This window comes from Eptesicus fuscus, chromosome 15, assembly GCF_027574615.1.
Source record: "Eptesicus fuscus isolate TK198812 chromosome 15, DD_ASM_mEF_20220401, whole genome shotgun sequence".
In the NCBI taxonomy this organism is placed as follows: Eukaryota; Metazoa; Chordata; class Mammalia; order Chiroptera; family Vespertilionidae; genus Eptesicus; species Eptesicus fuscus.
The window spans coordinates 48,746,130-48,772,982 of NC_072487.1; the positions used below are offsets into that span (position 1 = coordinate 48,746,130).

The 26,853-nt window shown below is 48.7% G+C and overlaps 1 protein-coding gene across 1 annotated transcript in view; it reads right to left on the reverse strand.

Moving 5' to 3' along the window:
* Positions 1 to 620: 620 nt before the first annotated feature.
* B4GALT1 (beta-1,4-galactosyltransferase 1) overlaps positions 621 to 26,853 on the reverse strand; it is a 45,190-nt gene continuing 18,957 nt past the window's right edge. Inside the window, exons 2-6 of the mRNA XM_008141990.3 lie at positions 23,108 to 23,343; positions 9,212 to 9,399; positions 6,178 to 6,300; positions 3,708 to 3,812; positions 621 to 3,531 (exon numbers count right to left, since the gene is read on the reverse strand). Of these exons, the coding sequence (XP_008140212.2) occupies positions 3,399 to 3,531; positions 3,708 to 3,812; positions 6,178 to 6,300; positions 9,212 to 9,399; positions 23,108 to 23,343 (785 nt within the window). The 3' untranslated portion in view covers positions 621 to 3,398. The remainder of the gene's footprint in view (positions 3,532 to 3,707; positions 3,813 to 6,177; positions 6,301 to 9,211; positions 9,400 to 23,107; positions 23,344 to 26,853) is intronic.

Below are 26,853 nucleotides of genomic sequence, written 5' to 3' on the forward strand. Positions count from 1 at the left end.
GTTTTATTATATGCGCTTTTAAAAAAAAGATTGTGTTTATTTATTTATTTTTGTTAATCCTCACCCAAGCATATTTTTCCATTGATTTTTAGGGAGAGTGGAAGAGAGAGGGAAAGACCGAGAGAAACGTCAATGTGAGAGAAACACATCGATTGGTTGCCTCCTGCAAGAGCCCTGACCAGGGCCCAGGCTGGGGAGGAGCCTGCAACCAAGGTACATGCACTTGACTAGAATCAAACCCAGGACCCTTTGGTCCACAGGCCCACATTCTATCCACTGAGCCAAACCGGCTAGGGCTGAGATGTCCTTCATGAGCTGGCCTGCAGCCATTAACAGACTAACAGTTCCGTCTCTTTCTCTCCCTCTCAGGCCGCTGTAACTTAATTTAGAACATCTCGGAGTTTTTTTCTTATCAGCTGATTCCAGGGAGGTGTGTGTAACCCAGCTGTGTGCTTCCTGGGTAGTGTGTGGGGATGCTGCTACCCAAGCCCCCAGCCATGACACCCTGAACCAGGGAGGCACAGAAGGCAGACCTCAAATCCTCCCAGCAGGTAGCCCCACCATTGCCACCAGCTCTGGCAGAGTCCAAACCTTTCAATCAGAAGAGAAACCACCAGCAGTTACAAAGATAGGGACATTTATTCGTGTTATATTACTGGATTTTAAAGGCAAAAATACAGTTCTGTTTTGAACATCAAAGTCAGACATTCCCCCCTCCCACTCACAATAGTCAATACATACATTTGCACACATAGGAAATTAAAACACACAGCATAACAGGTCTCCAGGACAGGACAGCTCTGTCCTGGCTGTGTGGGGCACCCCATGGCCAGCCCTGAGGTCAGCGGAGACCCTGCCCAGGCTGAGAGCCAGACCGCATTTCCTTTACCCTCCCGGGCCACCTCTGCCCTCTGATCTTCTCCAAAAGCCACTTCACAGGGTCACCAGCAATGGGAAGGACAGAAACAAAGGCACAGAACATGACTACTTCATGGTGACAACTTCCAGGTAAAGGAAATGCCCCTGAACCCTCTTGCCCTGAACTCCCCAGGGAGGAAACAGGACCTACAGCATCTCATGAACCAGGCAGGCCTCCAGGCCTAACCTTGGGCTCAGGTGGCGCCCGTGAGAGCACCGGCAGGTCAGCGAAGGAGGAACAGATGACGCAGGATTTCCCTTGGTTCTGAGAATGAACCACATACTTGAATATTCCAATGTAACATGGAAGAAAATATTTTTTTAAAAAAAAGGAAAAAAAAAAAGACTTTTTTTTTTTTTAAAAAAGAGTACAGTAAGTAACAAAGAAGTTACTTCCCACGGTATTTGTCTCCTTTCTTTTAAGGCACTTTGGAAAAGTCAGGATCTGGGGTCAGAAAGAGAGGCCTTCATTCTTTGCATTTCCCCAAACTCCTTCTCAGTGCAGTTGTTCTGAATTTTATTAACATCTCTGTTAAGGAGCAGGGGGTTGGCAGAAGGAATACTCTTCGCATAGCCCCAAAGCTTGTGCAGTGGAACATAAATTTTAATCAAAGGCTTCTGGAAAAAGAACCAAGTTAGCATCTGAGATGCTCAAAGCAATAAAGGCACAGGTAAGGCTGGCGCCGGACACCAACTCAGCCTCCACACGGAGGGCTGGTTCCCAGGAGGTCTGAGCGGCCACCAGCTGAAAGGTCAAGCCTGGGATTAAACAGCCGAGTCTCAGGCCCTGAGCCCAGAGTTGAAACTGCCTCGTGCATCTCACCCCAGGCATCGAAGCCTCTCCCAGCAGAGGCGGGTTTGGAGAAGACAGCCCTGTGGGTCAGCCTCCCAGGAGTGGGGAGCACCTGCTAGAGACCCGAGGGGGGAAAGGGAGGCTTTAGGCACCAGAGTGGTCGTGGGGGAGTGTGAGTGGGTTCAGCTGAATTTCTATGTTTCTAATTAAAAGGCACATTCATGCTGGAGAATGAATAGTGAATTTGACCCTGAGTGCCACAGGCAAGTTATAGAGAACAGGCAAAAAGCAAAGGAACAGGCAAAAAGCAAAGGAACAAAAAAGGGGAGGGAGGCAGGGGGGAGGGAGAAGGAGAACCGGTCCTGCAAGGTGGGACAGGCAGTGTGGGGCCAAACCTGAGGGAGGCAGCCTCTGGGTCCAAGGGGGCCAGAACCGAGGTTCCCTCCACCTCCCCAGGCTAAGGGCCAGTAAACAGTTCTGACTGCTGTCATTTACAACCCCACAGCCGAGGGCCCTGGTGGGAGGTGCTGGGTGTCAGTCCAAGGAGGTGGTAGAGATTCCCTCTGCCCTGCCCACCTGGGGAGGGTAAAGAGATGGGGAGCACTGCCTGGCAGGCCAAGGATTCTGCCTTCCTGCAGAGGTCCAGGGGGGGCCTTGCCTCCTCAAAGGACCCAAAGGTGATTTTGCTCTTCACGACACCTGGCCAGCCAGCTAAATCAGAGGCCTGCTCATGGCCACTACAGCATATAGCATCGCCCCCTGCCCCGCCCCTAAAAAAATGCTCAGTCCCTTCCTCACATGTAAAACACCACATTAAAATACATAGGAAATTCAAGTTTACATAGCATACTCAGAAAAATCAATCGCCATGTTTGGACACTCAACAGCCATGAAAACCTGGATCAACACAAAATCAAGCTAGATCAGTAATCAGAATTTGATTTGGTCTTTAAAATGCTACAAACTGCAATCTGCTCTTTTTAAAAAGTTTTACATTCAGAAATCAGGCAATGTGGAGAAAGGCCACTGAATGTGAGAACACCCAAGGATTTTGCTCTGGTGGCTAAAGTTGCCTTGGAATTCACACGTTAGCAGGGCAAAAGGTCTGAGGCTCACGTTTAAAAACTCTTTTGCTAAGAAGAGATACACACAGTGATTGGAACAGTTGTATAGCACTAAAAGGGGGGCGGGGGGCATAAAATGAGAATATGGCTGTTAACAGTTTTTCTGCTTAAAATATGACAACCAAAAAATATCACACCAATCCAATTTCAGCAGCACTCTCCAATTTTGCATAAAGTAATAAGAATACACGATTTAAAACAAAATTCTTACCTATTTCACAACAAATTTGCAGTTTACCACTGGGAACGAGTCCCACAGTCACCAAACTTGGGGCTGTATACACTCTGATTCTTTGGGGTGACACTGTGAACATGCTGAGAACCCCCCGAGGCTGCCAGTTTCTATACATACAAACACCTCGTAGAGCTAAGAAGTCACATGCCGCGTCAAGCTGGGGGCCAAATATCCCACTTGTTCTGGTCAGCCGGAATGGCATGTAAATGATGAGCGGAGGGGGCTATCACGCGGATTGGTAAGAAGGAGGGACCAGCCCAGCACGCTGGCAGGGACACAGCAGAGGTCCCCGGCCATTTTCAGGTCTCTTTATCAGGGTAGCGAAATGCTAGCTCGGTGTCCCGACGTCCACTGTGATTTTGGTATATAGCGGGTTTCTCTCTATGTCCAACACCTTATAAGTCAGTGTGTTCAAACCATCAGACAGCATTGTCTCCTTCGTGTGTGCAATTCGGTCAAACCTACAAGGACAAAAAAAGAGCAAGAGGTTGGTGTCAAAACAAAAATCTTAAGAAAAAAAAAGCATTAAACGTTTGCATTTTGTTGCTTTCCCCCTTTGGACTGAGCCCTCCCCAGAGCCTCATTTCTGCCCCATCCTAGAGAGGGAGGAAGGAATATAAACAAACATAGAACACACCTCTGAGGATTGGGTTCATTTTTCTTGTCTCGCGAGTGGCGAATCATCCGACACTTGCCAACCACAGCGTTCGGACGAGATATAGACATACCTTTAAAAACTAATCTGCAAAGAGCAAAGGGACAAATCATCATCATCGAGCAACAGCGGGCAGAGCCAAGTCGTGAAGATGAATGGCATCGGCCAGAGCCGTTTGGGCGGCCAGGAAAGCACAGGCAAAGGCAGGCAGGGAGAGCAAACACGGGCCCCTCAGGAGCAACACAAGCCTCGGGGACTGTGAAAGGATCTGGGGTTGGAAGTGGCTGGGGATGAGGCTGGAAAGATGGGCAAAGGCTAAATCATGGCGGCCTTCTCAAAGCTTCAAGCAACCCAGTGAACCGGGCCAGTGTCAGAAAAGGATGTAATACGCAGTGTTTCCCAAAGGTTTTTAGCCAAGGAGACATCTCTCTGATAAGCAGCATAAAAACGGGGAGTCGGGAATAAGACTATGGGGCAGCCAGAACCGAGTGGAAGGTTCTGTGTGTAGGTCTAGGGCCGTGGTCGGCAAACTGCGGCTCGCGAGCCACATGCGGCTCTTTGGCCCCTTGAGTGTGGCTCTTCCACAAAATACCACGGCCTGGGCGAGTCTATTTTGAAGAAGTGGAGTTAGGAGAAGTTTAAAAAATTTGGCTCTCAAAAGAAATTTCAATCGTTGTACTGTTGATATTTGGCTCTGTTGAACTAATGAGTTTGCCGACCACGGGTCTAGGGGAAAGGAATGAGGACCAAAACCAAAGCAGGAATAGAGAAGTTAAGAGGCAGTGCTCCTGGATGACTTGAAAGGTTGCTGGCCTTTGCCCCCAGGACCTGGCACACAGTGAGTAGGTGTATAGGAAGAGTTAGGTCCTTTACTTCCCAAGAAAGCTGCTCCACAAACCACTCACCCTTCTAGTCCCTCCAGCCTAGGATGCTGGTACTGTGTGCTCCGGGCCCCACGTCCCCCAACCGTTTTGACCACTCAGGTCTCTGTTGTCACATCAGCCCAGTGTCTGCTCAGCTGTGGTACTGTGGGAGCAAGTTTGTTTCTGTCTGGACTCCATGTCCATGAATTCAGTGTCTTCCCGATTGGGCCCACCTGGCGCAGTGCTCGCATGCAGCGGACATTTCTAGCTGCATACTTGAAAACTCAAGTGTTCTTCAAGGCCTGTATTAAAGACTCGGGCCTACGCCAAGTTCTCACAGAAAGTTAACCTTGAATGACTTGGGTGGTGCTCTGAGAGACACCTTCGGTTAACTGATCAAATTAGTGTTCTGCAATCCAGGAAGGCACCAGGGTGTATTCTGACATCAAACTCAGAGACAAGTTCAGACTGGCTCCCAGGGGGAGTAGGTGCTTTTAATCCACAGCTGGCAGGGTTGAAGCCTCCACCGCCGGGGAGAACTGGGCAGAATGTGGTTTCAAATGCTACTGGCAGGTGATTTTATACCATCTGCAATGACAAGCTACATGATAAAGGTTTACCAACTCCCAGGGAGCCCAAGGTGTGGGTGCTGGGGGTTGGCTGTGAAATGATGGTTGCTGGGGCCAGCGGGTACACAGCAGCCATCACACCACTCTGTCCTCTTTTGTGTATGTTAAAAATAGCCCAAAAAGTTAAATAAATAAAACGGTACCAAGATTCTGTGAAGAACGTGGGATCCTGTCCAAAGAAACTTGTTTCATACTCAAACATGACCACAATGAGATGCTGAATTTTTACAAAGGACACTTGTTTTTGTTTGTTTTTTAATACATTTTTATTGATTTCAGAGAGGAAGGGGAAGGGAGAGAGAGAAACATCAGTGATGAGAGAATCATTGATCAATTGCCTCCTGCATGCCCCCTAATGGGGATTGAGCTTGCAACCTGGGCATGTGCCCTTGACGGGAACCGAACCTGGGACCCTTCAGTCCACAGTCCATGCTCTATCCACTGAGCCAAACCAGCTAGGGCTGAAGGACCCATGTTTACTCCTTCAGGACAAAATGGCACGTGGTATGCATCAAAGTACACTCCTTCACTTGGTTCTCATTTTACATTTTCCAAGGCTAATGCAAAAATCACAGAAGCTGCCCTGGCTGGGTAACCCAGCTGGTTAGAGTATCATCCCTATGCGCCAAGGTTGTGGGCTTGATCCCCAGTCAGGGCACATACAAGAAACAACCAATGAATGTATAAATAAGTGGAACAATAAATCAATGTTTCTCTCTTCCCCTCTCTCTCTAAAAATCAATAAACTTAAAAATTTTTGCTTTAAATAGCAGTAGCTAATTTTCCTAAAGACATCTTCAGCATGTACAGTGTCTATAGCTGGGCACACGTAAGACCCTGGGCTGAGTGGGGACTGCATTCTGCCTGAGGGTCAAAGCCTTGTAGAATAATCAAGCATTGATTGAAAAACTAGAAGTGAAGGGAGACAGAGAAGAAGGAGATCTAAGTTGTGACCATTACCTGTTGAAAATGTCGTCATCTTCACCTCCCCAGCCCCAGTAATTATTAGGAAATCCATTGATGGTAAGAAACTGTTGTTTACTTAGGGCAGACACACCTCCAAAAAACTGAACATAAGGTAAGCTGGGGGGAAAAAAAAGAAAACACAACACACACACACACACAGAGGACCAGTGGTTAGTAAGTTTTGACTTTCTCGAAATAAAACTTGCTCAAAACAAACACTCCTAAAGTTATTGCTATTCTCTGGAACTTTATAACTGGAGACTTACGAGGGCTTTCTTTGTTTTGTTTTTATAGTAGACTCAGATTATCTTAGAGAAGACACAGGTGTCAAAAAATAGAATCTTCTTTCTAAAAATATTGTGTGGCTTCTGTGGTGATGTAGAAAATCAGTCGGTTACATAAGCATAAGCCCAGTTCTGCACCGACAGGAATCTGCTCCTGCACGGGAAGTCCTCATCCAGGAAGTCCTGGAATCTGAGGTTGTTCTAGGGTCTCCCTGTGCCCACGCTGTAACGTGCCCATCCCATCTACCAGACCAGCTTTCATTCTTCCAAAGGTTTACTGGCTTGGAAACTGACTGATTCCAATAGTCAAGATAGCATTTGTGGTCCTGGCCGGCGTGCTCAGTGGGTTGAGCATCATCCCACGCACCAAAGTGTCGCGGGTTCAATTCTGGTCAGGGTACATATCTGGGTTGTGGGTTCGATCCCCAGTAAGGGGCATGAAGGAGGCAGCTCATCGATGTTTCTCGCTCTCTCCCTCTAAAAAAATCTTAAAAAAAAAAAAAAAATAGCATTTCTGCCATCCACCATCCCCCAGGATAGGAGCTAAGTTTGACTGCCCTCAGTCAGGCAAGTGCAGTGATGTGTGTTTTAGTCATCATTATTATGCAAACACCCACTGGTCAGGATGGTTTGTTTTCAGTTAGGAAATAAAAATTGCTTCTCACTGACAGGAATGGCTCAAGCCTGCTTCCTATTTTGATTTTGTTTTTAACTGATGAATGGTGCAGCATTCATCATCAGAATAGTTGCTAAACTTATTTAATGTGTGGTTTTGATTCGGCTTGAAGAAATAATCTCACTACATGTAGCAGTACATTATATGTACAGTATATATAATGTTAGTATTTCCAGTTTGATTCCTTGATATTGCAATGAAATTCCAACTTTATTAAATGTACTTTATATGCTAGTTATTGTGTGTGGTTTAAACTTTTTCTGCTTTCTCCCTTTTCTGGTTGTGCACTTCCTTTTACAACAAGCCTCTAGAAACAGTTTCTGAGAATGCCTGTTTATAATGCAGATGTACTTAGGGAGTATGTAAAATAATCATTTTCACAAAATAAATAGATATTTAAAATTTACCAATAACGTCGGGTGGGGGGGCGGGGGAGGGTTCATTGTGTAAAACATAGTTTATCTTTGGACTCTATGCTTGTCTTTGGTTTTACAAAGTAGCTTGTATTTTCAGTATTTTCTACATAACAGGGTAAAATATAGAGCGATTGTGACGCATCAATAAAACGGGTAAATTTTCTGATAAAAAAAAAAAAAAAAAGATAGCATTCCTGAAAATTTTCTTGGAAATTTCTACCATATCCTGACTGAGCAGTATGTATAATGGTGAATCTATTTTGACACATTTTCAAGCAGCAGGGCATCTGGGCTCTCATCCCTCCAAACCTTTTTGTACTTCAATGTTTCAATGGTTATGAATTGTGGCCTCCTGAGGAATACAGAGGAAGCACGGATGAGAAATGTTAAGAATCAGAATGAGGACATGTCCAGAGGCCATGCAAAGGCCTTCTGGGGGTCCTTTAAAGGCTGTGAGGTTTTTTTCTCAGCCCTGTGTGCAGTTCCAAACCACACTCAGGCTCTTACTGGAATCTAGAGAAACCAAAACTTATCACACAAATTAAGAAAAAACGCTAACTCAGATTTCAAGAGAAAAGTCAGCCAAACCATATAGAACCCAAGAAAAACAAAACCTAAAAAAAAAAAAAAAAAGGCAATTATCATTTTCAAATCCATTTAGGAATTCTGAATTCTGACCACAAGTATCCACAAGCAAGCTCCCTGGGGACCTGCTTCAATGAATCGAAGGTCATCTGTGTGTAATAAGCTACCATCACTGAGGTGCCAAGTCAGCCAGACACCTTTTGCTTTCCTCAGTACAGTCTGCACTTGCAATGTAAGGGTTTGAACCCGAGGTGGCCACGCCAATAATGTTTTTTGATAATGAGTGTTTTTATAGAGATGGATTCTTAGCCACTTCTAGGGGAAGTACCAGCTGAGCTGACAAGATCTAGTTTTGCTGTCTCTGCTGCTTTCTCTTACCTTCTGTCCCATCCCCCAAGCCTAAGAGGTTCTGGGAAAATAGACATGGTGCTATGGAAAAGAACTAGGTGATCCCCACCATGCTTCAAGGGCGGAATTAAAGAGGGGTCAGGGTATAAGCCCGTGTATATAAAAAAGACGACACACGCTGAAACCGGTTTGGCTCAGTGGATAGAGCGTCGGCCTGCGGACTGAAAGGTCCCGGGTTCGATTCCGGTCAAGGGCATGTACCTTGGTTGCGGGTACATCCCCAGTGGGGGGTGTGCAGGAGGCAGCTGATTGATGTTTCTCTCTCATCGATGTTTCTAACTCTCTATTCCTCTCCCTTCCTCTCTGTAAAAAATCAATAAAATATATATTAAAAAAAAAAAAAAAAAAGACGACACACAAACAGGGAGGGTGGGAGGGAAGGTGGGGGGCAGAGAGTGACTTTTACAGCTAAATCCCTCCCCCCAAGACAGCAAGTTCAGGGCCTGAATACCTTTGATCTGGGGGAAGGACTTTACAACAACCCTATATTTATCTCACAGACCTCATGCCCTCAGCAAGGGAGGATGGAAAGAATTATTACACAGCGGAGGCACTCTTCCCCAGAGCATAGAGGCTCTCCTGGCTGCAGAAACTGCATCTCCTAGTTGTCATATCAGAGAGGAACATGTTTCCTATAGACTCTGGTGAACAGCTCTTACCTAAATCCAAACTTATCCATTGCCACAGAAATGTGCCGTGGCTGGGAAAAACACCTGTAGGTGTTCCGGTCATCCATTGGGATGAGGTCCACGTCGCTGAACACGAAGCAGTTGTAGTCATAGTCCTTCAAGGCCTCTTGAAAGCCAACGTTGAGGAGCTTAGCACGATTGAACGTGGATTCTCCAGCCTAGGGCAGAAACAAAAGGAGTGATATTAGATGCCGTAAGGACTTTGACAAATGTGCAAATGACATATGAACATTATTCCCCATGGAGTGTTCATCACAGCAAAAGATTGCAAACAGCCCTAGCTGGATTGGCTCAGTGGATAGAGTGTTAGCCTGCAGACTGAAGGGTCCTTGGGTTGGATTCTGGTCAAGGGCACATGCCCAGGTTTCGGGCTCAATCCCTAGTAGGGGGTGTGCAGGAGGCAGCTGATCAATGATTCTCTCTCATCATTGATGTTTCTATCTCTCTCTCTCCCCTCTCCCTTCCTCTCTGAAATCAATAAAAATATTTTTTTTTTAAAAAAGATTGCAAACAATAACATAAGCATCACTAGGGAACTGGTCAAATAAATGATGGTACATCCATTTAATGGGATAGAGTTATTTTTAAAAATATGAACTCTCTAAAAGGAAATGATCTTCAAAACAGTATTGTTAAGTGAAGAGGCATTTAAACATACGTCACTTATTTATATACTATATGTAGATTAATTCCAGCAAAGACATTCAGGAAATGGGTACCTGTGGGACTTTTTACTTCTACCCTCTTTATATGGTTGACTGTGATTGATAACCACATTGCGTGCCTACCAGGTGTCTGTCCCTAAACTAGGCACAGAGAAATATGGCAAACCCAACCCAATCTCTGCCCTCATGGTGCTCAGAATGTCTGCTGGGAAGCAGTGTGGTACACACAACAGAAACAGGGCATATGAGAGAGAAGACAACACCTGCTTCAGACAACACCTGCCAACCACTGGGTCTCAAAGCACCAAGTCTGTTCGTGAAAAGGTACTTCGTATTTTATTTATTTATCTTGTTTATTTCACCCCCCCCCCCCCCACCACACACACACACACTCGAAAGCATGCTCAGTGAAGGCTGGAACTGTTTACTATTTATTCACCCAGTGCCTTGAACACTGCTTGGCATATATAATAAGAGCTCAATAAATAACTGCTGGCTGGCTGGATGGATGATAGGTGGGTGGGTGGATGAATGGATGAATGGGTGAGTAGACCGATGGGTGGGTTTCAACATACAATGTCAGGGCATTCCTTGCTGGGAAGCTCCAACCAAAGGGCCCCCTTAGAGTCACCAGCATGAGTCTCTGCTCTTACCAACGCCCATGGCCCAGGGTTAGTAAGGACAGTAACAAGCATCGACACTGCCACCCTTACATTTAGCAGTTCACAAGCCCTCCAGGCACACGTGCTCATCCTGACCGGAACCCTCCCCATCACACCTTGAAGAAACTAAGGCCACACAAATGACACCCCTGGGGCTAGAGCCGAAAACCCTGGAACCCTCACTTTATGCTCTTTCCCTATCTCTCGGGATAAACAAGATCAGGGCCTCTGCTTTGGGGAAAAATGTACCCCAGAAGGGCCTGCAGAGGGTACCCAGTCTCAGAAGTAGGATGCTCACACCTCTCTCCAGGCTCCCAAGAGGACTTGGAAATGTGTGCCAGGAGGCGACCTGTGAGCGCAGAGCGGGCAGACCTCACCACAGCCGCCCAGCCTCAGGGAAACCAACCACTTACGAAAAGTAAGTACCAGGAAGTCAGACAAAGCACCCACGAGAACACTATCTCCATTAAGGAAACATCTTCCACAAGAGCTCCTTTCTTCAGCCCATGACAAAGCTTTCTAACCACACTCGGTGAAAAGAGAAAGCTGTGACCCATGAAAGGCACACACTGTTTCTCCGACTGTCCCACCACCTGAGTCATGCCTTCCGTTAATTCTGTGTACGCCATGAGGCAGAAAGAAGTTCGGAGTTGAGAACTTGCATGGGAAAACTACGAAGCTGTTGTAATAATTACTACTAGAACAATACATTGCTAACATTCATGGAGGGGGGAGGGCGGGGCGGATATGGTATACCAGGCAAAGGGTAAGTGTTTTACCTGCATGCCCTGTCACTTAATCATCTCGACAATCTTGTAACCACTTTCATTCTGACCCAGATCTACCGCATTCCTCCCACACCTTCTACCTTCTGGTGATGGGGAGAGAGGCCCATACCTGGTGCTTTCCATCTTGCTCCTCTGGCTCCATGAAGACCCTAAAAGAGTTCACTCAATATTTTCAAACACAATTCATCCCCATTGAGCACTTTTCCCAACCAGGGAAAGGGCAGTGTTTCAACAAAGCCTTTTCACACCTGTGCAGCTGACCCACAGGGGGGCTGCATTACTCCTGGTGGTCATGTCTGAACCACAGGATCTGGCCTCCTGGTCACTACTGTCTGATCTAAGCAGATGCTTCAATGAGACGACACTAAGGATTTTTCCTCTCCCAGAAACTGGTAATTTGGAGCAACAAACAGGCCCCCCTGGAGCCAAGTTCCCAGCATAATGGAGAAGAACCCTAACGAGAAGACCCGGTTCTGCCCCTGGCCAACGCGTGATGCAATAGTTCCTTCCCCTGAGTAAGGCGCTCCAGTGTGTGGTCCACACTGAAAACTACTCAGGCAGTTTTCCAAAATAACCTGAACTACACGTCGCTTCTCCCGTCCTTCTTCCCAGCCGGGCCTCACCTGCGTGATCCTGGGGGAGGGGGAATAGCAGGGTATTTTTTGCAAGTGTGAGCCCTGGGAACACCAGAGCAGCAGAGGGACAGAGGAGGCAAGCATGTGTCTTCCTCCTCCGCCCCGGGGATTACAGCAATGTCCGTTCCAGGCCTCTTCGGGTGGAATGCTGTAATAACATGGGTAACTTTCTTGTTAAGAAAGACAGGCCCTGGCAAGTCTACCAACCCCCACCACTAACTGCAGGTGCCCATTCCGCTGCAGGAGGTAGGAAGGCACCCTGCCTTCATTCCTGCCCCTCCTCACAGGGCACATTTACTCAGTGCACCGGCTACGTCACTCACTCAAGTAAACATTTATCGGTTTGGCCAAGTCAAGATGTTGTGACAGACAATGCATTTTTACCCCAGGAATGCCATCTTCTTCGCTTATTAGCTATGGGCATCTGGGCCTCGATTTCCTCACTTGGTCATGGAGATGACAACAGGTGGGATGTATTCAATGAGACAATACATTAAAGGCCTTTGCACAGTGCCTGGCAACAAATGTCGGATACTATCATTATTACAGCAGAGGTTTTCCCATTCACCTTGAATAGTCAGACCTTTCAAAATGTTGCCCTAGCTGGTTTGGCTCAGCGAACAGAGCTTCGGCCTGGGGACTAAAGGGTTCCGGGTTAGATTCCAGTCAAGGGCACACCCTGGGGTTTCGGGCTCAATCCCCAGTAGGGGGCGTGGAGGAGGCAGACAATCAATGATTCTCTCTCATCACTGATGTTTCTATCTCTCCCTCCCTTCCTCTCTGAAATCAATAAAAAATATATGTATATCTAAAAATGTCTCCCAGCCTAAACCAGTTTGGCTCAGTGGATAGAGCGTCGGCCTTCGAACTGAAAGGTCCCAGGTTCAATTCTGGTCAAGGGCATGTACCTTGGTTGCGGGCACATCCCCAGTGAGGGGGTGTGCAGGAGGCAGCTGATCGATATTTCTCTCTCATCGATGTTTCTAACTATCTCTCCCTCTGCCTCTCTGTAAAAAATCAATAAATAAATAAATTGATTAAAAATGTCTCCCAGAGACTGGAGACAACTCCTCTCATGTTTGTGTGTGTCCTTCCCAATCAACTTTCAGTTCCTCCCAAATCCTGCTTCTCTGGAGGGGTAATTTCTTCAAAGGAGTAAGCCTCAAGTGAGTTGACCTGTGACTCACAGGATTCGAGTGTTTGTAGCAGCAGAGGAAAGAGAGGCCTTTAGAGACTGAAGTGCCCGGAAGCCCCCTCGGTGAAGAGGAGCGGGTGCACTGGGTGCAGGTGTCCTTCTGAAAGACGGGGCTTTTAGAAGTGCAGGCTGCTTCTTCTTCTTCAAAAATACTTTTTTATTCTTTTTTTTTTTTTAGAGGGAGGGATAGGGAGACAGAAACATCAATGATGACAGAGAATCATAATTGACTGGGGATCAAACCCACAACCCAGGCATGTGCCCTGACTGGACATCAAACCAAGTGACCTCTTGGTTCATGGGTCAACGCTCAACCACTGAGCAACACCAGCCGGGCTAATGTGCAGGCTTCTTTACATTGGTAGATAAGAGTTATAGTTATCGCCCTAACTGGTTTGGCTCAGTGGATAGAGTGTCGGCCTGTGAACTGAAGGGTCCCAGGTTCGATTCTGGTCAAGGGCATGTACCTTGGTGCGGGCACATCCCCAGTTGGGGGTGTGCAGGAGGCAGCTGATCGATGTTTCTGGCTCTCTGTCCCTCTCCCTTCCTCTCTGTAGAAATTAATAAAATATATTTAAAAAAAAGAGTTATAGTTATCCTTAATACTATCAACAGTAACATTTTTTTTAAAAAAGAGCTATACTTATCCCTTCCTTCTAGGGCAACCAGCTCCTCTTAACAGAGGGAGAGGACAAGAGGAAAGAAGAAAGGTCAAAAACTATATGGCATTTCCACAGCTGGACAGGACGGCAGTCCCCCCGTCCTAAGTTCACAGAGAAGCCTTTTATCACTGGGCATACAATCCTGATAGTGGGTGGAAGAGTTGGTCAAGCAGAACCAACAACGGCCAGAACAGAGAGAACAGGAGCCTGAGCTTGGTCAGGCATGCTGGCCTGGGCGAGAGTGAGGAGACCTGAGGTGGGAGGCCTGGCACAGGCCTAAAGGCCAGGCTCCTGAGAGGAGAGGAAAGAAGAAAGAAGCCACCTTCAGACACATCATGTGGAAACCCAGTGCCCCTTCTGGCAGATCTGGGTGGCAGGGAGGAATGTCTTAAGAAGTATCAGATAGCTCTCCAGGGCTATTAAAACCTTTTTCTAGAGCCTTCATTTACACTAAAGATAAGAAAGAGCAAATAGTGTGTCCACTGAAAATGGAATCCTCCTACACTGCTGGTAGGAATGTAAAATGGTGCAGCCGCTGTGGAAAGCAGTCTGGCAGTTCCTCAATTAGATAAACTAAGAAATACCATGTGATCTAGCAATCCCACTCCTAGGCACAGACCCAGAGAAATGAAAACATATGTCCACAGTGTTCATAGCAGCATTACTCACAATCGCTAAAAAGTGCGATACAAATGCCCATCACCAGATGAATGGATAAACAGAAGTGGTACATCCATACAATGGAATGTTATTCAGCCATAAAAAGGAATGAACTACAGATACATGCTACAACATGGATGAACCTTAAAAACATACCAGGTGAAAGAAGTCAGTCACAAAGGATCACATGTTTATTATGATTCCATTTATACGAAACATCCAGAACAGGCAAATCCACAGACACAGAAAGATGAGTGGTTGCCTAGGGCGGTGGGGAATGGAGGGATTTGTAGCTAAGAGGTGTTTCTTTTTGGCTCAATAAAAATACTCTAAACTTGATTTTATGGTTTAGATAAATATGCTAAAAGCTACTGAGTTATCGACTTTAAATAAGTGAATGTTATGGTATGTGATTACATCTCAATAAAGCAGTTACCAAGAAAAGGAAAGAGCAAGCGAGGGCCAGAGGGTCCTGTGTTTCGTGTTTGATATATTCATTCCTGCCATTCATTGAGTTTCTACCTCATGTTTAACAGCAGGGACACAAAAAAAGGAAAATAAACAGGCCCCGCTTTTGAGGTGTTGCAAGTTAAACAGGCAATTGCCATGGGTGCTGAGCGATGAGCGCTTTGTGGTGCACAGCTACCGGGGAAGGGGAGAGGCGGGAGGGAAGGCGAGTCACAGAGCCAAGCACAGATGGGATGGAGGTGACAACACTAACCTAGTCCTAGGGGACTGGAGAAGGCTTCAAAGAAGGTAGCCACGTTTAGTAGTCCTAGGAGAGAGAGCAGCATTTGTAAAGGCTGTGGGGAAAAGAGAGCATTTAAGGAACTGCAAGAAGTACACAATGTGGAAGCCAGAATAAGATATGAAGGTGGAGGTGGACAAATGATGAGATGGAGGGGGAAGCTGGGTACTCTGCTAAAATACTCAGGCGTTATCTTTGATTTAGGCCACAGGAAGCCTTTGAATGGTTTTAAACAAGGGCCACGTTTTGCAAGTCAAGGAAGGATTTGTGCCCCAACCCCCCAGTTGAAAGTGGCGATTCTTGGTGAGGTGGACCCAGAGAATTTTTAAACCCCAGCTCCGCAGGAGCCACTGCAGGATGCCCGTCTCTCTCCCTGGGCCTGCGGCACGGACTTTCTGCAGAAAAACACTTTAGAAAATAAAGGCTTCTCTCAGAAAACAATTTGGCCATTTATCGTAAGAACTATAAAAAGTGTAAGCTGCTTTTGAACCCATAATTCTGTATCTGAAAACGTAGCCTAGAGAAACCGAAATGTAGACACAAACTCAGAGTAAGCTTTCGACCCAAAGATGTCCATTACAGCATTACTCACACTAGTGAGAAGGTGGGGATGGTCTAAATGCTGCTAACAGAGAAGAGTGGCTAAGGGAATGATGGCAGGACTGCACGCTTCCACTACTGCGAAGGCACGGGAAGTGATGATTATGCAGACTATGAAATAACATGGGAAGATGTGATGACATGGAATTAAGAGAAAGCAGGATACAGAAGTATATACATACAGAGTAGGAGCCCAACGGTGGCTTAATTTCAGGAAGGCAAAGTCTCCTAGACCTCTGCACAACAGGCTGGCATTTCCAAGCAAGGCGCCAGAGCCCCCGGCCTTGCCCGGGAGCCCACAGGGCCCGGGGCCGGCACACGGCGGGTCACACAGCTTCCCCCTGACTGTAGGGCCTGGGCTCTGGGCTTGACTTGGGGCGTGTGCACGTTACCAGGGTGGGGTGGCGGCGGCGGTGGCGGCGGCAGCGGCAGCAGTCACAGCAGTGGTTGGGTCGGCGCTCCTCTCTCTGGGAGGTGGAGGGAGCAGAAGAGGAGGCAGGTGGAGAGTAAGCAGCAGACCCCAGAAGAAGCTCCTCCATCAGCGGGCGTGGCTACAAACAGGGTTAACAAGGAAAGGGAAAAGGCCCCCACTAGAAGGAAAGAAAGAGAAAAGGTGGAAGCAAGGGAGAGAAGGAAGGAAGAAAGGCAAATGGCACGGCTGCAAAGGGAAAGGAGCCCATTCTGACCACCCTTGTACCAGGGCAAAGGCAAGTCACTAACGAGTGGCCACTCCTGGCCCTGAAGTTAAGGGTCAGCAGAGAAAATGGCATTTCCCAGGGTAATGTCCCAGGAGACAATTCACCAGCCGTGTGAGTACCTGTGAGTGCTGTGACACATTCCCCAGGAGGAACGGAGTGAACTGTGGACAGAGAGGGGGAAACACACAGCAGAGGAGACGCCTGCACACGGGGCAGAGCACAGGGAGTGGTGAGACACAGACACCCCCAGTCCTCCCACAGCCCTCCCGCCCCGTCAGGAAGCTCAAAGCAGGGGTGCTGCAGGACGGGATCAGCCCCGCCCCTCCTGAGCCCCGTCCCCACCCACACCAATCTGGAGGCTGACCACTTGGGCAGGGAATGGAAGGCCGGGATGGTGGATGGTAAAAGATGGTCAAGATAGAAAACCAAACCAGTGGGGCCACAGGCCCAGGCAGCCATCCTCAGTAATGGGGCAGGCTCATGCGTTTGCTTCACCCCAATTCACCTGGGTCTCATTTAGGAACCCACTGCCTGGCCCAGGGACAGAGATAAGCTGCTGAGGAATGGTGACAGATACTTTCACTCATTGAGGGTACAACGGGCTCTCTCCAAACCTGCCCACACTGGGTCCCAGACCAGCAGCCTGGAACCGTCTCACAACAATGCACCGATGGAAAAACTTCAAAGCCTGAAAAAGCTGGGCCACCTCTCCCACCTTCCCCACCGCCCCCCACGCCCCAGCCTTTCCGGCCAGGATTTACCTGTGAGCAGGATCATGGGCAAGCCTCACAGAGGGTTCTGAGGCTGTTGCTCCCAAGGCAAGGCCCACCCCCCATGACCTGCGGGATTCACAGCATCACCAAGTGGGAGTGGAGCTGTTCCCCAGGGAGGGCAAGAGAGACATTCCTTAGGCTTCATGCGATCTCTGTCCAACCCCAGCTCCACCACCCAGCCATCAGGGACCCAAGCAAGCTACTTACCTTCCCAGCCTTCCCTCAGCAGAAACAATGAGGGTCGTTAGAGTAAAAATCCAAAGTGAGACCGTGAAAGATGGTCAGTCCAAAGGACCATAAAGTTTTATGACCATCAACAACCACAGGGTTAAAATGGATTCTCTCCATTTTCCCCAAGGGCTGTGTCCTAGGCCTGCTCTGGTCAGCAAGGAGCAGAGAACTCTGGGGAAAGGCCTGGGAGGGGCTGTGCAGGCTCCCAAGGATCATGCCCTGGCCTGACTGAGAAAGGAGGCTTCCCTTCCAGGCACAGTCCTCACAGGAGAACAGGGAGCAAGGGGTCCTGAGCGTGGGTGGAAGTGCAGGGCTGGAGTCACAGGGAGGAACGGCTCCGTGCTCCCAACCCTGACCGAGCACACGGAGCCGGGTGGTCAGGGAGCAGAGGCGGTCAGAACTGGGGGCTGGGCGTCCAGGAGCCGCCAGCTGGGTGAGCGTGCACACAGCAATCACCCCTCATCCCTCGCTAGGATGTGCTAAGTGGCCTGGGAGCAGCAGGGAGGGAGAGGTCAGCCCCACCTGGGGCTTCACAGAGCTAATAAGTTGGGGGGGAGGGGGGAGGGCAGGAGGGACCTCAAATGGTGGCCAGAAAGAGAGCAGGTAGGGGAGGGAAGGCAGGTGAGCAGAGCAGGCGGGAAAGCATAAGCAAAGGCACCCGTGGGAGCAGTGTCTAGGTCAGTGATGGCGAACCTATGACACGCGTGTCAGCACTGACACACGTAGCCATTTCTGAGGACACGCGGCCGCATGCCGAGGATGAAACATTTGCTGCTCCTGAGGACGAAACATTTGCGAAATAATGTTTTTTCTCAAAGTGACACACTACCCGAGTTATGCTCAGTTTTTTGGCGAAGTTTGACACACCAAGCTCAAAAGGTTGCCCATCACTGGTCTAGGTGAAGATGGAGAATCCAGGATGGCTGTGACACAAAGGTGTGAATGGAGCCTGAGGAGGAGGTGGCTGAGGCAGGTTAAGGCTGGACTGCAGAGGGTCCTGGATGCTGACCTCAGGGCTTCAGACCCTGCAGACCCTTGCCTGTGGGCAGTAGGGACACACTGAAGGGCTTAAAGAAAGGGCGGGGCATGGTAGAACCAGAAAGATCTTGGGCAGCTGAGCGAGATCTGAGGTGCCAGGGGATATACAAACGGAAGTGGAGAGACCAGTCCTGGGTGCTGGCTCCAGGGCAGAGGGCTGCCACGGTGATTACAAATCCACCTGGCCAGGTGGGCCTGCATTCCTCACCTGTGGTAACTTACTCCTGTGCCGGGTAATCCCACACACATCCTGTATTTATTCAGGGCTGGGGTTGCCAGGTGGCAACCTGTCTTCCCTTTACCTTGGGTGGTTTTAGTTTCCTTAAAGTATGAGGAAGTGCAGTATGCACCCCGCCCCCCACCCACTATGACACCTGATGTCCCCTCTGCACCACGGTTCCAGTGCTGGACCTCGGGGAGGACTTCTGTGCCTCCGAGCAGCACCCTTAGTTCCAACAGGCTGGCCGTGCCAGAACCCTAAGGCGAGTCTCAGACACTGGTGTGCTCGGGCAGAAGACCCGAGAGCAAACAGCAATGCTTGTTCTCCGTGTCGACTGGTAAGCCCCCCACCCCTTATTGTGAGATGTACGGTAAGTTCCCATGGTGCCTGGAAGGGCCCAAACCAAAACAGGGTGCTTAATAGCTTAATGTGGACAGGGGTAGGAGCCACAAAAGCCTGTGAAAGCTCGCTCACCCCTGTGTGTGGAACTTGAGACACAACCCTGTTCTGAAGGAGCTGGTAGGCTGACGTGGTCCCTACATCCCCAGAGGTTCTCTTATCTGATGGTTCTCGGCTTTATGTCCTTATCTGCTCTCCTCTGACTCCTTGGAAGCCACACAAATGAGAGGGAGAGTCCCAAGGCTGGTCCTGAGTGACTGAGGGGGGTGAAGCAGGAAGAGGGAGAGCAGTGAAGCGTTTATCACCTCGGCACTGATTAGAGACAACAGGCAGGAAGAAGGGGGGTGAGGAGGAGAAACTCCAGTCATTGCAGTAATGACCAGTGTTACTGAGGGTTCACCAGGTGTCAGGTGCTTCACAGCCCTGTGTGGGAAGTACTAAAACCCTGCCCTCCCACCGACGAGGAAACAAGAGGAACTCAGCTGAGCTCAAATGGAAGAACTCACCCTAGCCGGGTTGGCTCAGTGGATAGAGCATTGGCCTGCGGACTGAAGTGTCCAGGGTTTGATTCCTTCCGGTCAAGGGCGTATGCCCGGGTTGTGGGCTCGAACCCCAGTAGGGGCATGCAGGAGGCAGCCAGTCAGTGATTCTCTCTCATCATTGATGTTTCTATCTCTCCCTCCCTCTCCCTTCCTCTCTGAAATCTATAAAAATGTTTAAAAAAAATTTCTGAAGAACTCACGCCGAAGGGCACTAGCTGATTAGTGGCAGCAGAGCCAGAACCCAGGCAATCTGAGCTCACCCCAGCCCTGGAGACCAGCTTTGAGAAGAAACTCTTTAGGGAGGGACTGAATGGCCCTGAGGAGAGAGTTGCTGCCCGTGCAGTGAGAGGGCATCAGGAATCGGGGACAGGGCCTTGAGCTGCAGCTTATGTGACTTATGTGACTTTCTCCTTCCCTTCTCTGAGCCTCAGTTGCTTCACCTGTGAAACAGAGCAGACATTGTCACACTATCTGGCCTCAGAGGTTCAGGCAAATCCCAGCAAAGACTGAAGGGGAAGTTAGGGGGTGAAGGTTCTAGTCTTTTTATTTTTTCATTTTTTGAGGTTCTATTCTTAAAAACTTAAGAACCACTGGACTAGATGTCTCAGAGCCCCCTCCTATGTTAAGCCTTCTTTCTCTCTAATCTTTTGGGTATTTTTTTTTCTTTATCTTTTTTCTAAAATTTTTTCTTTTTTTCTTTCTCTCTAATCTTAATTGGGGTTGGGGATAAATGGTCAAAATGACAGTGGGGCGTCTGAGACAGGAAGACACTGAGAGGCTCAAACGATGCCTATTTGCTCAACAGTACATGAAGGTCGAGGCCTGATGCTACAAATGCCCTTCTGAACTCCCTTTCTTCCTCTGAAACAACTATCAAACAGAGAACACAAGAAGTTGCTAAGTTAAATTGGGGGGAGAGGGGGCATGATGCAGTGTTTCTCCTTGGCCTCTTTCTTTCAAAAGGCTTAGGTTTCTCCCGACTGGTGTGGTTCAGTTCTTTGTAGTGTCATCCAGTACACCAAAAGGTTGCAGGTTAGATTCCCAGTTAAGGTGCGTATGGGAGGCAACCGAAGATTCTATTCTATGTCTGTCTGTCTGTCTGTCTGTCTGTCTGTCTCTACTAGGAAGATAGGGCAAAACTAAGTTTCTCCTTAGACTTGGTTATCTCAAAATCAGATTGTATTTTTCCAAAGAAATAACCAGGGTGGAGTTGGAGCAGAAGAAAACAATTAGGGAGAGGGAGAGGGAGAGGGAGACAGAGAGGAAAATTAACCCTTGAAAGAGAAGGAAAAGATGTAGAGGCTTCTCTGGTCAGTGTGGCTCAGTTGGTTGAGCATCTTCCTGTGCACCGAAAGGTTGCTGGTTCGATTCCCGGTCAGCGCATATGCCCAGGTTGAGGGTTCAATCCCCGGTAGGGAGGGGTGCAGGAGGCAGCTGATTGACGTTTCTCTCACATTTGTTTCTTAAACAAATACTTGTTGGATTGAAGTGGCCTGGCATTTACTTCCTTTTTTTTTTTGGCCTGGCATTTACTTGCTCTCTCTTATATTCTCCAACATTCTTCTAAGTAAGTGACCCACAGCTATCTCACTGACACATTTTCTCAGGGCCCTGGTCCATGCCTCACTTGGCCAAAGGACTCAAAGAGCCCCAAGGGATTTGCCCACAATCTGCTCTCCCAACCTTGAGCTTCAGTTCCCTTGAAAAGCAGGTATCTGCTATTTCCTGTCTGACAGACTCAGCTCCAACATCGGGGCCCTGGAGCCTCTGCTGCCTTCCTACACAGTGGTCATCTCGCTCTCCAGGAACATGCAAGGCTGCTTTCTCCCTTAAAGTCCCCATTCCCTGGCCCCAGCTAAGATGACCATGTCTCCCTCCAGCCTTTAGAACCCAGTTTTTATCCTGGTTCTTCCCGGCCACTGCTCTCCTTCCTGAGCTTCCAGAGCATTTGGGGGCCACCATCCAATCACGTGCTATTTGGGATTGTTAACAGATTGTTTTCTGGAAGGGTCCACTTGCCAGAAGGGGGAATAAGAGCTTTGGGACAGGTAGAACTGGGGCCTTACACTTCTTTAGAATCTCTCTGCAGCAACTGGTGCAGGACTATGCACAGTGGGCCTCAGAAAGGCTTGATGGACACACTGCTGTTTTCAGCTTCCCTTTTGGTCCAAGGGGAGCCACACAAAGTCCCTCCACTTTGATAGAAGCTGTCAACTACCAACAACCTTACTACCTCAAGCAGATTCAGAATTTATCTGGAAATGGACATTCGGCCTTTTAGAAATGGGCATACTCTGTCTCTTCAGATGAATGTCAATGAAATTTGGTATACAGATAAGTTAGATGTATTATTGCACCTAGAAGGTTATAGTCTAAAGAGGTGAATATAAGTATTCAAAATAAACTTGGTATACCAAAGTTATACTTCTATACTTCCTTCTTCCTTTAACATGTCAATGTTCTTGCTCAGCCGGTGTGGCTCAGTGGTTGAGCGTTGACCTATGAACCAGGAGGTCACGGTTCGATTCCCAGTAAGGCAAATGCCCAGATGACGGGCTCACTCCCCAGTGTGGGGTGTGCAGGAGGCAGCCGGTCCATGATTCGTTCTCATCATTGATGTTTCTCTCTCTCTCCCTTTCTGAAATCAATAAAAATAATTTTAAAAAGAAAAGAAAAAAAAATAATGCCTCGCAGATCAATCTGATTTCTCCAGGTCATGGTGCTGAAGGCTGACATGCCGCCAACAGCTTCTTTAACCCAAATTACACACATGGATCAGAGACGCAGAGAGAAGATCTCTTTTCTCAGACTCAGTTCAGGCCACATGATCTTCAGGGGCCCACAAATAAAACTTCCCCAAACTTTTGCTGGGGCCTGGCATTCAGGCCTGAACTAAGAGCACTGTCTCCTGTGAGTACCTCAGAAACAGCAGTTAAACCGGGTAAATGTGACGTTAACTAAAAGTCTGACTCCAAATGGGTATTTCTATTTTTTTTAAAAGGAAAACACCCAGCTACCCAGAGACAGAAAATAGTCATTGCTTTATTTGGAGAGAATAAGAGTTGTTATTTTTCTCTCCATTTTGTTGGAAGGGTACTTCCAAAAAAAACAAAACACACAAACAAAGCATTCCAGAAATTTTCCTTGCCTAAAGAGTTACAGCAACAAGCAAGCACACTGTATGGCGTTTCGCCTATTTACACTAATTAAAATAAAGAGGGTGATAGTGATCAAGTTGTAAAATTCAGATATCAAGGAAATTACTTCCTTTCCTTGCCCATCTCTTTACTCTCATATTTACAGTGCACACACACATACTTCCTCCCTGGCTCCACCTTCCCAGACCTCACCTGATTGATAACATAGATGCCGTAGTCCAACTGCTGACGCTGCAGGATTGGGTGCAAGTAATACAGCCAGTACTTGAGGTGTTCCTGCCGGTTGCGGAATGGAATGATGATGGCCACCTTGTGAGGAGAGATGCAGTCCTTGGGGGCGTAGCGACCACCCACCTTCACCTCGGGGTTCTGTTTCGCCAGAAGCGTCAGGTCCACAGGTACGTTGAACTCGATCAGCATGGGGCCGACTAAAGGGGTGGAGGAAGGAGAAGTCAGCAGGCTGTGGGACTCGCTGCTTCACAGGGGGTGCCCGGTGGCCAGGCCGCAGGAGACAGCTCTTCCAGAGAGGCAGTGCGGCCATGGAAAAGGCCTTCGTGCCCAGCACTAGGTACCATGTCCAGCACAAGAGTGACCAACCATCCCAGGAAACTCGTTGTACCGGGCAAACCTGGATGGCGGGTCACCCTGAGAAGCACTCGCCTATGCAGGCCACACTCCCTTCAGACACCATGTTTCTCAACTGTAAAGTGGAAATGGGGCAATTTCTGCTCTGACTTCCTGGCAGGCTGCTGCAAGGATCAGAGGGCACGGAGGAGAAGGCACTTTCTCAGAAATCCTGAGGTTCAGACATAGCTCTGCCACCTCCCAGTTAGTGTGGCTTTGGACAGGTTCTCTCCGAACTTAGCCTAGTTGAGGAAACGTGTGTGTGTGTGTGTGTGTGTGTGTGTGTGTGTGTGTGTGTGTGTGTTGGAGAGGTCAGTGTTGAGGAAAGCAGAAGGTAGCAAGGAGTGGCATGAGTAACCCATGTCTCATGGGTTGATGCACAGATGAAACAAACTTGACGGGAAGAACTGGAGGAAATGAGACCCCAGAGGAGACTGAGGGGGCAAGGAGAAGAAAACAGTTGGAAAGAACCTCAAAGAAGAACGCTTAGTAGAGGTAAGAGATGGATGAAGAAGGGAGGGAATCCAGTCAGGGATGACCACAAAGGTTCTGGCTTAGAAGAACGTGGCTCCAGATGAGAGAAGTTAGTTAGTAGGAGAGCTCTTAGGCTTAGATGAAAAAACTGATGAGATATGGATGGATGGTGGGTTTTTAGTTAGTGGCAAGTTAGGAGCAGAGGGAAAGGCCAAGGCCAAGACCCAGATGCAGACATGGAAGTTCTTGTCTCCTAAACAGAAACAGGTGGCGCTACGAGAGGGCTCCTGGGGACTGTCCCTCATGCAGCACAGATGGTGAGGGCAGGAGAAAGGTGACTGGCCCAGGGGCACACAGGGAATTGGGGACTGAGTCCTGACTTGAACCCAGGCCCCCAGTATTCTCTGTAGGACAAACTTTCTCAAAGAGGGTTCCAAGAAACACTAATCCTAGCAGGATGCTTAAGAGAACATGTCCCCTGGTCAAATGAGGGCAGGAACCCTGCCTACTAAATCCTGCTTCTGGAAAGCCAGGACGCACACCAAAGGCTCTGAGAAGTTGTGCAATCAAAAAACCTTCTTCACTTTAACTCACCATCTCCCAAATTTACTGGGCCACAGAATCATTTTATCAGGGGACGCGGTTTGAGAACAGATAGTGGAACCAGCTTCCCCTGTGAAGCAAACTAGTCATAAGCACAAAGGAACAGAGGTGAGAACGCTGACCGCAAACTCAGAGCAAGTTCACCTGAAACATGCCAGTGAGAAGCAGTGTGCACACTCTGTCACCTTGTTTATCAATAGTACGTGGCTCTCGGAGCACCCTGTCTCCAGAGATCACTCACCCTCCTGAAATGAGACAGCCGGAGAGAAGGAAGCTGTGACTCTTGCTCCTCCTCCCTGTCCACAGGTGCGAACTCGCCATCTCCTCTCCTTCTCCCCTCCCCTGCACCTCCAGTACACCACTCCCGTTCCCTCCCTCCAGGGCTGACCCAGCTCCATCACCACCGGACCCGGGACCTGTTCCCATTCATTTTCCTGAGACACAGCTCTGATCATTACCTTCCCACTAAAAACTTCCCTTGGCTCCAAGGCTGTGTCGCCTTGGACAAGGCAAGGCCAAACCTCTTAGCTTGGCAACAAGGCCCTTCAGTCTCAGTTCTACCTCCCTCCCTCCCCATTCTTATAAACCAGGCCTATGACTGCACTTTTCTCTTTGCCAGAAATGCCCTTCCCTCTTTCCTCTAATGGAAAACGTTGCATGGAGAGACAGGCCAGAATCTTAAGAGCAGAGTCCCAATCTTGCCTTGTCCTTTCCCTTTCTTCATTACCACAGATCCCCTAGGGTAAGGAAGGGGACACTCAGGATTCCAAAGCCCTGTTGACCCCTGGGCCATGCACCTCCCTCTCTGGAGGGGCAGGGGCCTCACAGATCAGTCCCTCACTGGGCTGCTGGCTGACCAGCTTCCATAACCTATGGGGCCCTCAGGTGAGTATTGGCTTTATACTCTAGGGCTAAGTTTTTTCCAAACCTATCATCAGAATCACCTGAGGCAATCTGTAAACAATATGGACTCTCAGGCCCTTCCCTTGGAGAGCCTGAACTGGGCAGATCTTGGGAAGGACTTAGGTGGGTAATTAACAAGGAGCCTAGGTGATTCCGGTCCTGTTTTTGTTGTTGTTAATCCTCACCCAAGGATACTTTTCCATTGCTTTTTAGAGAGAATGGAAGGAGGGGAAGAGACCTAGAGAGAGAGAGACACTGATGTGACAGAGACACATCGACTGGTTGCCTCCCACACCCCAGGTTCATGTCCCTAACCGGAAACGAACCTGGGACTCTTCAGTCTGCAGGCCAATGGTCTATCCACTGAGCCAAACCAGCTAGGGCAGAGCCTAGGTGACTCTGTCTGGTCAAGTTGGGCAATGGGGAGAGGAACCTCCCATCTTCACAAGTCTTGGGGCTTGCAGGTAAGGAGGGTCCTCAGAGTCTCCTACAATTCACGGGTCATAGAGGCAGCCCTTCCCAACGGGGTCCAGCAGGCCTCAACTGCTTGACTGCCCGGCGCTGGGCAAAGTCTTCTGGGAGGCCCTGCTGCCCAGTGCACTTGTGAAAAACACGAGAAAGATCTGTCACTGGGCTCTTCTCACTTCAGAGGGCCCCACAACATCTGCAAAGCCCCAGCCCTGCTGTACCTTTGCTTCTCAAGATGCTTCTAAACATAACCCCATTTTCAGGAACCCAAGAGGCATCTGGACGGTCACCGTACCAACTTACTCATACTTTCGGAAACCAGCCCAGAAAACAGGAATCCGCACTTGGTCTGCCCAGCCTCCTGAAGCAGACACCTGCAGGCGGGTCTTAGTTTTGCCCCTTCAGGAGTTCCAGAAAGGGGGTCCTGAGGTTTCCTGGAGAGGAGCGAGGATGCCTGGGCCCTGGTTTAGCTCCATCAGTGACTTTGCTGGATGATCTATCTTTGGGCAAGTAGCGTCTGCACTCAGGATACTGGTTTCCCCTTCGTAAATTGCAGGGACCAGAACTCCACCTGCTCCAGAAGAACTCCACCCCCACTGGCTCCTCCAAGGGCTCATGCAGAGCTTTATCACTGAACAGCCTCTTCTCACTCTCCCACTCCTCTTTGCACCCTTCTCACAACCCCCATCTTGTCTCCAACACATTGAAGGCACAGTGACCCCCAGACCCTGCCTTCCCTGCCCAATCTGGCAATTCTTTCCCCACCTTCTCTCTGTGAAGCCTGCACCGCTCTGAGAATCCTGCAGATCTCACCTGGGAGTGGACAGCACTTGGCAGTCAGTGGCAGCCCCAGACCTTGGGTCCAG